This window comes from Triticum dicoccoides, chromosome 1A, assembly GCF_002162155.2.
Source record: "Triticum dicoccoides isolate Atlit2015 ecotype Zavitan chromosome 1A, WEW_v2.0, whole genome shotgun sequence".
Taxonomy (NCBI): domain Eukaryota; kingdom Viridiplantae; phylum Streptophyta; class Magnoliopsida; order Poales; family Poaceae; genus Triticum; species Triticum dicoccoides.
Genome location: NC_041380.1, coordinates 590,028,320 through 590,041,162, shown reverse-complemented (window position 1 = coordinate 590,041,162; position 12,843 = coordinate 590,028,320). Strand labels below are relative to the sequence as shown.

Genomic DNA, 12,843 nt, shown 5'->3' with positions numbered 1-12,843 from the left:
ACATTAGGCGTTATACAAACTCTACATATTTTGTTGTAATTCGCCTTTTTTTAATTTTGTGTGAGAGGATTTTATTTGGCTGTGTGCATCTTAATTATGCAGAGACCGGATGTAATGCTTAAATCTTTTAAGTAATAAAGCATCCCTTTTTGAAAAATTTGTATGGCGGTAGGAGTGATGGCTGTTGCATTGTTGTATACTGACTGAATTGTAGGCGCGGGCGTAGTTTTTTTGTTATATGAAATTGGCACGCGCCTACAATTCAGTGGCGGAATGGATGGAGTGCGCGACCACTTGTGCATTAATAAAAGCATACCACTGGTATTCTAAGTTACCGTGGTGGGCGCGTATAAAAGCCTGCCACTGGTAACCAATTATTAATGGCAGCCGTCTGACCCGCCACCATTAACATGTTACCAGTGGCTGGCTCAACTTGGCCCAAAGCCCGTCACTGATAGCCATTTTGTGCTTGCCACCGGTAGTGTGTTCTGCAGTACTGTGCTCGGATGGGGAGGAGAACTACGTGACCCAGTCTCTTCTGTGGCAGAAGTCTTCGTGGCTGGTATGCCGCCTCTGGTGTCAAGCCATCGTGGAGGCGCGATAGTCGATCCATCTACTATAGCATCCCACAATGCTGCAGAGGGTGAAGGACATCGTGGCGAGGCACAACTCACTCGGGAGCTACGGTGTGCTGCCAAGGATCTCCTCAACACTCCCATTATAGGTGATACACCGTCCGATCTCGCTCTGGAGACTACGCGCCAGACCACCCTAGCTGCGTGTACCCGACTGGCGCAAGTCGAGCGTGATCTGTCGGCGCAAGAGCAAGCGCTAGCAGAAACCAATCGGTCACGTCACCCGCCGGCTCCATCTATGGTTCGACGTGGTCCTCATATTAACAACACATTCGCAGTCGAGGCCTAGGTGATGTTTGCACTCTTTGAACACCAATTGACAATGTCAGAGCTGTTACTAGATTGGCAGACGCAATCCAGCGCCTTGAGGGCGGGCCTATTGCACATGACATTCGTCAGTTGTCAACACTCTTGAAGGCTACAGTCACGCAAGACGAAATGATCTCTCAATATCCCGGGCAATCGGCCGATCGACGGGCTGATAGTCGGGCGGGAGCTGGACAAATTCCTTCACCCAGGCACCGAGAGATTCTCCTCGGTGGCACGACGATCCTTCACCATGCCGCCAAGTGGACCCCCCTCGACAGCGTGATGACATCTCACCGCGGCGACGCGGGGATCCTCCTCGAAGACGTGATGATCTATCATAGTGACGCCAGACAGCTTCGCCTCGGTGCCATGATGATTCGACGTGTCCTCGGGGTCATAATCCTCAATGATGTGATGACTCGCTGTTCCTCCTCGAGCTGCCCCGCACACTCTCTCATCTCCCAAGCTCTTATCAACTCTCTTGTACTATCTCTCTAATGGGTTCTCTCAAGAACACACACACACACATCAGAGAAACTCAAACACACAGACGTATACACATGTACCAAGGAGGAGCACAAAGCTTTGCCGAGAGTCTCTTCTCCTTGGTGGACACAAAGACTACATGTTTTCTTCCAGCCCTCACGGCCTCCTTTTCTTATTCATTTGCTGAATTATATATGCATAGGGAGCTGATCATCAGGCACCACTCGACAGCCACATCCGGCCACTAACACCAAGTCTCTAGGCACTACTCACGCCCACTCTCTCCATGCACCAGCACATCCTCGAATCTCTCCATGATGCAACTCACTCGGCCAACCGGCCACTAATCAAACAAACTCAGCTAGCATGCATACTAGGAGTAGTTATCTTTCCGTGGCTGAATCTCTCAGTGCACTTCATCAACAAAACATCCTTTTAGCTAGGCCACTAACTAATCTCTGCATGCATCTAACTAACAACTGAATGCATGCGCTAGCGACATGTACTACTTGTCATTGACCGGCTAGTACTTACACATTGTGCACACATACATCCTTCACAAGTCACATGTCAAGATTATTTCCAACACTCGCCACGCAGTCGTGTTGTCCCCGACTGCGTGATGGTATGCCGTGCAGACAGGTGGCGTCTTCCTATAGGCGGGATGATTCGCTTCGACGTCGGATGATCTACACTATGATGCACGTGGTATCTTGATGCGGAGCCAAGTGGACCACGCACGCACAGCTCGCCGGGACCGAGAGCGCGAAAGGCCGTGTCGCTCAAGATCTTCGAAGCCGATGTCCTTCAGTCGGCATATCGGTACAGCTCATTTCCGTGACCGATGTGCTTCAATCGGGATATCCCTACTACTCTTTTCCATGACTGAGTGGACCGCACACGCACAGCTTGCTGGGACCGAGAGCGCGACAAGCTGTCGCTTGGAATGCTTGGAAACAAGCCACTGTGTCACGCTCAAGCACTGAGTTTGAGTATAAGGCGTTGGCTAATGCTACCGCTGAAATCATATGGGTGCAATCTAATCTTTTGGAACTTGTAGCCACTTCGAGTAGTCCACCTGTGTTATGGTGCGATAAGATCGGCGCAACATATATACCTCCCATCAAATCCGGTATTCCATGCTCGCGACAAGCATATTTTTGAGTTGACGTGTATGGTATTTAAACCGTTTATTGTAGCAGTATGAGTCCGGCTAAGTAAAGTCTGTTGTATTTTTTTTTATAGTTGACATGTATTGTATTTAAACCGTACAGGGCAGCTGTTAGGTTTGATCTGTTGTGGTTGTAATAACGTAAAAGCCATGTACTCTTTCCTATATATAAATATACAATTCACCCATGTACTCTCCTACAAAATCATCTCTGGTCATACGTTTGCAGGAGGAGACCGGCGATCGGCGGCGCAGCATAGGGATGGGGAGTTCCCGGAGCAAGCCGGTGCGGGAGCAGCAGCCGGCGGCACCGCCAAAGCCGAAGCAGATGCCGGAGCCGGAGCCGAAGCCGACGCCGACGCCAAGGCCGAAGAAGAAGCATGACCCGAAGGTGGAGGTGCCGCCCCTCATCGACCCCCCGCCCAACGCCGCCCGCACCAGGTGCGTCCCCCCTCGCCCACATAGCTTGTCTCCCGTGAAAAAGCTCGCTGTTGGTTAGCTACTTAATTTGCTCGTGACAGGATTTACCAGCATCGAATCGATCGGGTTTAGAATTTCAATTTCAGATTCATGCTTTGACTAGGTGTATCTATCTGCCGATGCTCCGTTGATTTGAACCGGAAAGATTGCTTCTGCAGATAAAACACTAGTTCTCTGAATTGCAGTGCCGTGTTAACGGTGGCTAATTAGTCCACGGATTAAGTTTACAAAAAGTTGATCTACGAATTAAGTTTAAAAAAGGAATTAGTCTATGAATTGCATGAACTTGTATATAAGCGCGCTGAAGTGACTGATGGTGGTCTTGAGCATGCAGGATGCTCGTGCCAGGGTACGAGCTGTGGTTCGGGAAGCCCTCGCTGCGCGCCCTGTTCGATGACTACTTCAATCAAGCTGGGAGCGTAAACGCAGGGGTCATGCTCAAGATGGTGGAGGATCCTCATGTCAATCTGACCGCAGCTGTATCCAGCAACAGTCGTTCATGATATCGTATTTTTTTCTTCCAGTTTTGGTTGTGATCATACATGTGTGGTTTTGATGGGTATATATTACTTGGTAGGAGATCGGTCGACGAAGATCAATGGGTTTTGTGTATGCATTGCTAGCCGTTCTATTTTCAGGATTTAATTTGCCCTTGGTTATTTTATATATTGCAACAAAAAATCGGTTTTTCCGTAACTATATTTCGCTAGGCGTCACCAGCTGGCGGGGAGGCTCAGCTTCGATGGCAGAGGTAGTCATTGCATAGTTTACCAAATGTCATATTTCTTATGTACTTATTATTTATGATATCCTGTTAACTATACTCTAAACACAATGTGACTTGACTGTTTTTGTAGTGATTTGGATAATCCAGATACCTTTGTGCACTTTCTTGTGTCAACGCCGAAATCGTAAGATCTTTATTGTTCAATAGTAAAAACTTTTAACGATTCCACATTGATGGCCTATGTGCATGTGGATAGTGATGATTTTTCTTATATTTTTTAATATACAGCACTTTGAAGCTCAGATCGAGTGCACATTCTCCTAAATATGGTATTGGTGCCTTTTATGCAATGCCTTTGCATTTTGGAAACAGGTAGGCTGTAATATTTTATTTTATGTTTTGCATCATTTTGGTGCATATACCGTGCAGTGCATGTAGCTGTTACATATATTTTCACTTACTTGTTACCTGATGGTGTTAAAAAGACCCTGCACTATATGCATTAGAATATATTTTTTTCCTGCTATTTATATCTAAATATGAATAAAACAATAAGTGACAAACATGATTTTTTCTGTTTTGCAGCACTTGTTCAGAAGACAGTGGTGTCATGGGTTTGAGATATGATTCGAAGAATCTATCACTGGGGGCATCTTTTGTGCCATCTCTCTGTAAGGATATATCCACGTCTAACTTTACTTGAATGAATTTTACCTTGTTATGTATTTCATGTATCCAATCAGATTGTATTATGTTCATATTACCTTTCTTTGCAGTATCTGGTGGGGTACCCTCTGTCTCTGTGGTACCCTATGGTGCATGGTTGGTTGGGAGAATAGGTGGATTGAGTGCAGGGGCTCAATGCAAGCCGCTTAGTGAGTGTTACTAAACCTTTTAACCACACTAATTTTTTTAACTTGTAGGGCAGGGGGACAATACAAGCCCCTAAGCGCGTACATTTTAGAATCCACTTCTTTGAAGTGTAGTTTTTACTGAAACCTACTGTCTTTTTATATGTGTATATTTTAGAATCCACTTCTTTATTCAACATCGCTCTATATTTCAGAGACTGGGTTTACACTGTTTTATTCACAATGGGAAAGACCGTACACATGCACTTGGAGAAAGGTGTAACACTATAGTCACTTTTATCTTTTTATGGAAATATAAGCAGAAGACCATACCCACATTTTCTGGAAATAATATAGTTTGTGACCCCGGATTACTCAAAATTAGCAAGCATGTAGTCTATTACATGTATCAACTGGTTATTGGGCTTACAATAGGAAAAACTGTAAAGTTGTAGGCTGAAGCATAATACATACTAAAGTATTCTATATTGCACAAAACTTTGGGTTACCAAAATTGCCAATCCTGTTGTTTCTTTAGCATGCATGGATTGTTTTTGTTATGGCTTTGGAGTTTGTTCTTGGCATTCATATGATGGCTTCCTAACAAAGCTGAGATTTACATTTATCCACATATTTCGAAAGGCTTTGCCCCTAAGAAAAAAACATTTGGACAAATGTAAATTTCAGATTTATTTGCACTTTTACAAGTCTTTTGTTTTCTTGTCATGTATGAATTTCAGGGTTTTTATTTATACTTTCATTTGCCCTTTTTTGATGCATCATTTTTAGGTACTGCTGGAAACAAGTCTTTTCCTTTTGAGGACTTGAAGAACTGGGATTGCGGAATCAGTTATGGTGTGGGTTCAGATAGTCCACTCAGCCCTTCACTCAATTTCTCTCTAGAGCTTCTCAGAAGCACACAGGTTCGCTATAGTTTTTCCTCATTTGCTTATTAAGAAAAGCTTTGCACTTTTTGTAACTTACAAAAATCTTTTGATAAGGTTACATACACATAGTGCTGGTGCTTCTGGATACATGAGTACCATCATTGTGAAATATGCCAGAAATTTTGTTGCTTTTCTATGAACTTCTTTGTAAAATTCTTGGATTTTCAGTGAGAAATAGAAATTTTCCCAATCACAGTTAAAGATGCCTTTTATGTATGTTTCTTTTCACGGTCAACTAAATTTTTGTAACAAGATCAGTGGTTTCCAAAAATTGTTACCAAGTAAAACATAAAACTAATTTATTGCCTTGATTGAATCATTACACGATTACCGTTGTTGAATCTCATACAATTTCCTTGATGTGCAGCTGGTCGCGTCATTCTATCAGCACCAGGTTGTCCAAAGGCAGGTGAGAGGAGATATGTTCTATATTATCTGTTGACATAATTCAGTTTTGTACGTTGTTCTGTTTTTATACAGGGAATGGCATGCAGTTCTATTTTATTCGTGATCCCTAAGACTGATCTGCCTCCCATTTTCTTAGCCTGCTATATGTATTTTTTAGACTAAATGGATGTCTGGTCTATCTCCTCGTTAGTTTACTATATATCAGTTCAACTAAAAAAAATAGTATATTAGTTTTTTAAGGATTAGCTTAGTTAGTTGTCTTGTTAGAATATATATCATTTACTAGTTGTATGCATGTTTATTATTGTGTACGTACCTTCCTGGTAATTCCCGTTCTTTTTGCTTTTAGCATATTTAAGTGTTAGGAAGTGCGCTGACATTACATGGTAGCCGTTGAATGCATCATCTGTACACATGAATACACGTATCCTGAATATTTAGTATGAGGATTATCACAGTTTATATTCTTTGAATTGAACTGATATAGTAAACACATGCGCTAAATTTGATTATAGATATCTATCTTATCATATGCTATGTGAATGTTAGTAGAATGGGGTACAATTGTGGATAATTGACATAAATGAAGGAATTAAAGGATGCACAATCAATTCTGAATAGGAGTTGCAGTTAGTAGAAATAGTTTAGTCTCGTGCAATTTCTTGAGTGTAATATGAAACTTTATTATTTAGATATCTCATTTTGCAAATCACAATTTTTTTTGAGATTTGATCAAATCTATGTATTTGTGCGTGTCCATTAGGTATACTCTGTGATTCCTACGGAAGCAACCAAAATTACAAACTACATAGATTTTGGGCTTGAGCTAGCCACAAGGTGAGCGTATAATGAACTCATGGTTTTCAGTTTTTCATCAATGCAATTGAATTCAATTTTACATGACCTTTTTTTTCTAGGGTGGGTAAGGACGAACCAACAGATGATGCCGACAATTCCTCGTTTCAGATAGCTGCAAACTGGCAGGCTAATAAGAACTTACTACTAAAGGTCTGTTACACATCTTTATTAATATGCCTCCAATTGCTAATAACAAAGAGAGGTTCTAGTGCTACAAACACTATGTGTGGGTGATATCACGTTACAAATGCAGTAGCACCCCTAAATGGTTTTGCATAACTCCCAAAATAATGTGTGAAAATATGTATAGAAAATTTTAACAAATTTTTTTATTTACACGTAGAGAAAAAAAAACTGAAGTATGAAGTGTTGTATTTGTTTATTCCATTATCTCTAATATTCAATGTTCCTTTCTTAATAGGGAAAGTTAGGTCCCTCAAAATCTTCTTTAGCTTTGGCATTCAAGTCTTGGTGGAAACCCTCGTTTACATTCAGCTTCACAGGTTTGGACACTAACAAAATCCTAGATATTATATTTTTTGCAATAAAACACTTCATTACTTCTGATCAAATGGAAAAACAGAAAGGCTTTCCCACTCTCTGTAGTGCTTGTAATATGACACTCCTTTTATTTTAATCTACTGCCAGATATAGTGATATGTATGTAAGGTAGGGGAACCTCCTTGTTGTTTTCCCTACAAAAAAATTGTTAAAAAATGAATGCTCTCGTATCCAAAAATAAATGGTTAATATTTGTTTCGTTCTTCTGTGAGAATTATTCATTATTTGTTTTATCTAGGTATATGATGCTTTGTTAAGACAGCTTTCTACGTACCTCTTAGCACTCTAAGCAGCCTAATTTAAATTGCCCTAAATCGATAATGTCATCTTGTTTTTTATATATACTTCCATATATAGTGGACTTATGGGATTTTTTCTTGTGCGTCGTTTTGGCAAGTGATAATGCATATTTCTGCATTATATATGGTGAATTAGACCAAAAGCAACAGATGGTAATATTAGCAGCAGTAGTAATGCTCAGTAATGTATAGTATCATTCCACAAGAAAAGATATCTTTTGTTTTAGCTGAAATGTTATTGTTTGAAGTACTAACGAAACACCCACTGATGGCTGCTGCAATAATGTTTCCTATTTGCAGCTGCAAATGATCATTCGAAAGGTACTACCGCGTACGGATTCGGAATCCATGTCGACGATCTAAGAGAGCAAGTTTCCGAAACCCAGCTCCAGTAGAAGGATTATACCATTGTTTGTGTCACGGGGCGACACGACGAACTACAACGTAAATCCTTTTGTCCTTGAGGCACATCTGAGTTAGTATTTAGTGTTGTGTACTAATGACACTTTGTTTGCACGAATCTTAATTGAATGCAGTTACATGTGCGGCTGTGACACAAATCAAGGAGGACCGAACTGAAGACTAATAGTTTGCGGAAGCACATGAAGAAGCTTTAGAACAGACATTACATTGATTCAGGGAACTGTAACCACTCAGGAAGACCGTTAGAGCTGGCCTGTTGACAGAAAACATTGTGTTTAATTAGCTTGTAGTAGCGTGGAATCTAGTCTTCATCTCTACGTAGCACTGTATTTCCTAAGTCTTTGCTGTGTATTTGAAACATTTGATATTCTGGATTTTCAAGGGCGAGGTAGTTTCGTGAGCAGAGCTCTTCACGCGTCAAAGAGTAATTTCTATTTTGTGCTAAATCTACAACTAGTTACTAATGGCATCTTCAACATCGACCCTCAAACCACCCGCAACCGTCCGGACCGCGCGGTCTGAAGGTATTTTGCCATCCAACGCGGACTAGTCCGGATGCACTTTTTTCCTACAAACCGGGGAGCGGGTCGGCTTTGCGGGCGTTCGTACCGCTACCACGCCCGCGTCTGACTAACATGGCCCACCTAAAACCCCTATGGCCCACCTAAAACCCCTCCCGCACAAGGGCGCTTTCTCGCCCTACGCTGGTCAGCGCCACATTCATGCCAGCCCATAGCGAAAGCGACGGCTCACTCAAGCGCATTGAAGTGGCAAGAAAAATCACCCGTGTTCACGTACGCCCATCCTTTCCCAACGTTGCCTCGGATGTCCCGTCGTTATGCCATCACGAAGGTGTTGGCCCGGTCCCGTGTACGTCTCGTGAGAAATTCTGACCCAACGGCCGAAGATGGCTCGGGAAACAGGAAAGTACCCCGTTGCGTACATGATCCGACCGACGGTAAACAGTCGCAACGGTGTCCCTCGAATGTCGCCTCCGGAAAATCGTTGCATCCGTAGCTTTATTGCTGCTGGTGTGACACGCGTGATTTGGCCTTGCAGGACGCCTTCGTGCAAGTGATCCTCCCGTGCTCTGCACGGGCGGAGGCTTGGTTGGTTTGACCGCTTGTTGGCTACTAAGCGCATGAGTAGCTTTGGACCCGTGTCTGCCGGTAGATCCCCCGTTGTACAGCGGCCGACTATCGGCGTCGTGTCCCGTCCCTCGCGTGGCTTCGAATCGCTGGATTAAGAGTGCTTGCGTGCTAGTACCCGACCTACGGGAAGTGGTGCTTCGGATAATTGTTGCCTCGCGGCGGACGCCCGTTGGGTGTGCCGCTGCGGCCAAATAGCGCTTGCGGCGTTGCCTCGTGGCGCTGGCACATTACGTGCCCGTTGCTATCAAGGCAACCTCGCTCCCGCTTTTGGTCTCAGATGCTGCTCACGATAAAGGGTCGTGGCCCTTTCGGTTGCCTCGACCCGACCCAAAGCTCTCGGAACTGAGAACAACCGGAACAGGAGTTGCCTCTACCTCTCCACAGTTACGTGGTAGGATACGCAACTCTCTGCGCCGATCCTCAAGGACGATGAGTTGTGCCGCTCAAGAGAGACAACCGGCCCGGTGTGTAAATAGCGGGCGGAGAGCAGGCCAAGCAACGAGGCCGGGTGGCCCGGGAGTAGCTTCCTCAACAACCGTGTATGTTTAATGGAGGGAGACGGATAGACTACACGGTTTGAGTGCGGATAGACATTGTGTGCACTGGGAAGTGGTGCGCAGCTGCACACAATGTATATCCGCACTCAAACCGTGTAGTCTATCCGTCTCCCTCCATTAAACATACACGGTTGTTGAGGAAGCTACTCCCGGGCCACCCGGCCTCGTTGCTTGGCCTGCTCTCCGCCCGCTATTTACACACCGGGCCGGCAGCACGGCCGCATCAATCCACCCTCCTCCGCTCTCTGGCTCCTTTCCTCACCACACCCGCCATGGCCTCCTCGAGCTCCAAAGCTTTGTGGGAAGGTCTCTCGTCCGAACAGAAGGAGGAGATCGCCGCCATTGCGGCTAGCTGGTAGGGTGCCAGACGGACGAGCTTACTAGAGGCTCGTGCTGCAGATGCGCGTATGGCAGAGGTGGCCGAGACGGGGCCACCATCCGTGCTAACCAATGTAGGCATCACCATGGGCCAGGCTTGTGCTCACTACATGGACATGGTGTTGGAGGAGCGAAATAGCGCATCCCAACGGGGGTTGGCCGACTAGGCTTACATCCTCCACCTCGTCGACAAACACCGACACGAGGAGGAGCTTCTCGCTGCCTGCACATCATAATGTCGGACGTGGATGTGCCCGAGCAGGAGGCGCTTCTCGAGTCCTATCGCTTTGCCCTCCACATCCACCGTGACTGATGGCATTACCGCCATCTTCAGGCGGAGTTAGGAGCTGCCTACGGAGTTCAACGATGCGTCGGATGAGGTGTTCAGTAGGAGCAAGGACGAAGATGAGGTCACCAGCTCAGCCACGCCCCGCCGCCACGACCATGAAGCTGGCACGTCCATGATTGCTGCCGACTGCGATGAAGAGTAGTGCATGTGATGAGGTCGCCGATGCTTGTATCCCATGAAGGCCAAGCTTGGTGGGCTCAACATTGTCAACCGATTAGCCATTGGCCAGTGACGTGGAGGCGGATAGCTTCACTTCCCCGCGCTAATGGCTGTCGAGGCTCATGGCCAGCCGAAGATGAGTATACGCTCCACGGTCGTCATTTTAGGCTAGGTTTAGAGTTCGGTGTAGTTGAAATATGTATAATGTAACGAATTTGCCCCTGTTTAGATGAAAAGTACCCGGTTTTATGTAAAAAATTGTCCAGGTATGAACGAATATTATCCGGTGCATTCGAATATGCATCAAATTGGTCCCTTTTCGTTAAGTTCTTCCAAAATGTAATCGGACATATGCGAACAACTTTGGATAACCGGCTCCTGCATTCGAGTCCACGGACTAGCCCCCCCCCCCAACCAGTCCACGGAAAAATGCAGTGTTCGGATTGGGGGTTGGCGTTGGAGATGCCCTAATAAAGGGAGGAAAGATTCTGCCCCTGTCACACATTTTTACAGAAACCCTCCGGCCTTTTTTGATAATTGACCCATTGACAAAAAAAGGGTTTGTTTTTTTTGCGGTTTTACAGAAACCCCTGCCTTTAAGTGACAAGAATTAAAGAGACCCCCCCCCCTCTATTTAGGTTAATTACCCCTGTCACACGTTTTTACAGAAACCCTCCGGCCTTTTTGATAATTGACCCATTGACACAAAAGGGTTCATTTTTTTGCGGTTTTACAGAAACCCCTGCCTTTAAGTGACGAGAATTGAAGAGACCCACCACCCCCTCCCATATATTTTGGTTAATTAACCCGCAGTCCATCTAGAACAAATGCTTTTGAAATACACCCATAACTTTTAAATCATGACTCCAATGTTAACAAATTGTATATGAAATTTGATTAGAAAAATTTGTAGAATCTGAATATGATGTTATTTTATTAGTTAAACATTTTTTAAATGCTATTTAGGGTGTTGGCTTAATCAATAGCGCATGATCCATATCTTATATATGGAATTTGATTTAAAAATGTCTATACTCTGAATATGATGTTAATTGAAGGAAATATGCCCTAGAGGCAATAATAAAGTTGTTATTTATATTTCCTTATATCACGATAAATGTTTATTATTCATGCTAGAATTGTATTAACTGAAAACTTAGTACATGTGTGAATACATAGACAAAAAGAGTGTCCCTAGTATGCCTCTACTAGACTAGCTCGTTAATCAAAGATGGTTAAGTTTCCTGCCCAAAGATATGTGTTGTCATTTGATGAACGGGATCACATCATTACAGAATGATGTGATGGACAAGACCCATCTGTTAGCTTAGCATAATGTTCGTTTAGTTTTATTGCTATTGCTTTCTTCATGACTTATACATGTTCCTCTGACTATGAGATTATGCAACTCCTGAATACCGGAGGAACACCTTGTGTGCTATCAAACGTCACAACGTAACTGGGTGATTATAAAGATGATATATAGGTGTCTCCGATGGTGTTTGTTGAGTTGGCATAGATCGAGATTAGGATTCGTCACTCCGTGTATCAGAGAGGTATCTCTGGGCCCTCTCGGTAATGCACATCACTATGAGCCTTGCAAGCAATGTGTCTAATGAGTTAGCCACGGGATCATGCATTACGGAACGAGTAAAGAGACTTGCTGGTAACGAGATTGAACTAGGTATGATGATACCGACGATCGAATCTCGGGCAAGTAACATACCGATGACAAAGGGAAAAACGTATGTTGTTATGCGGTTTGGCCGATAAAGATTTTCGTAGAATATGCAGGAGCCAATATGAGCATCCAGGTTCCGCTATTGGTTATTGACCGGAGATGTGTCTCGGTCATGTCTACATAGTTCTCGAACCCGTAGGGTCCGCACGCTTAATGTTCAATGACAATTTGTATTATGAGTTATGTGATTTGATGAACCGAAGTTTGTTCGGAGTCCCGGATGAGATCACAGACATGACGAGGAGTCTCAAAATGGTCGAGACATAAAGATTGATATATAGGAAGGTTATGTTTGGACACCAGAATGGTTTCGGAACGGTTCGGGCATTTTATGGAGTACCGGGGGTTACCAG

General features: G+C 44.1%; 1 protein-coding gene across 1 annotated transcript in view; it reads left to right on the top strand.

Annotated features, from left to right (window-relative positions):
• LOC119356461 overlaps positions 1–8,535 on the top strand; it is a 24,263-nt gene extending 15,728 nt beyond the window's left edge. Inside the window, exons 2-15 of the mRNA XM_037623419.1 lie at positions 2,831–3,042; positions 3,416–3,560; positions 3,792–3,832; positions 3,939–3,992; positions 4,097–4,180; positions 4,394–4,479; positions 4,585–4,683; positions 5,449–5,582; positions 5,974–6,015; positions 6,778–6,851; positions 6,932–7,022; positions 7,294–7,375; positions 8,033–8,176; positions 8,269–8,535. Of these exons, the coding sequence (XP_037479316.1) occupies positions 2,831–3,042; positions 3,416–3,560; positions 3,792–3,832; positions 3,939–3,992; positions 4,097–4,180; positions 4,394–4,479; positions 4,585–4,683; positions 5,449–5,582; positions 5,974–6,015; positions 6,778–6,851; positions 6,932–7,022; positions 7,294–7,375; positions 8,033–8,127 (1,239 nt within the window). The 3' untranslated portion in view covers positions 8,128–8,176; positions 8,269–8,535. The remainder of the gene's footprint in view (positions 1–2,830; positions 3,043–3,415; positions 3,561–3,791; positions 3,833–3,938; positions 3,993–4,096; positions 4,181–4,393; positions 4,480–4,584; positions 4,684–5,448; positions 5,583–5,973; positions 6,016–6,777; positions 6,852–6,931; positions 7,023–7,293; positions 7,376–8,032; positions 8,177–8,268) is intronic.
• Positions 8,536–12,843: the final 4,308 nt, after the last annotated feature.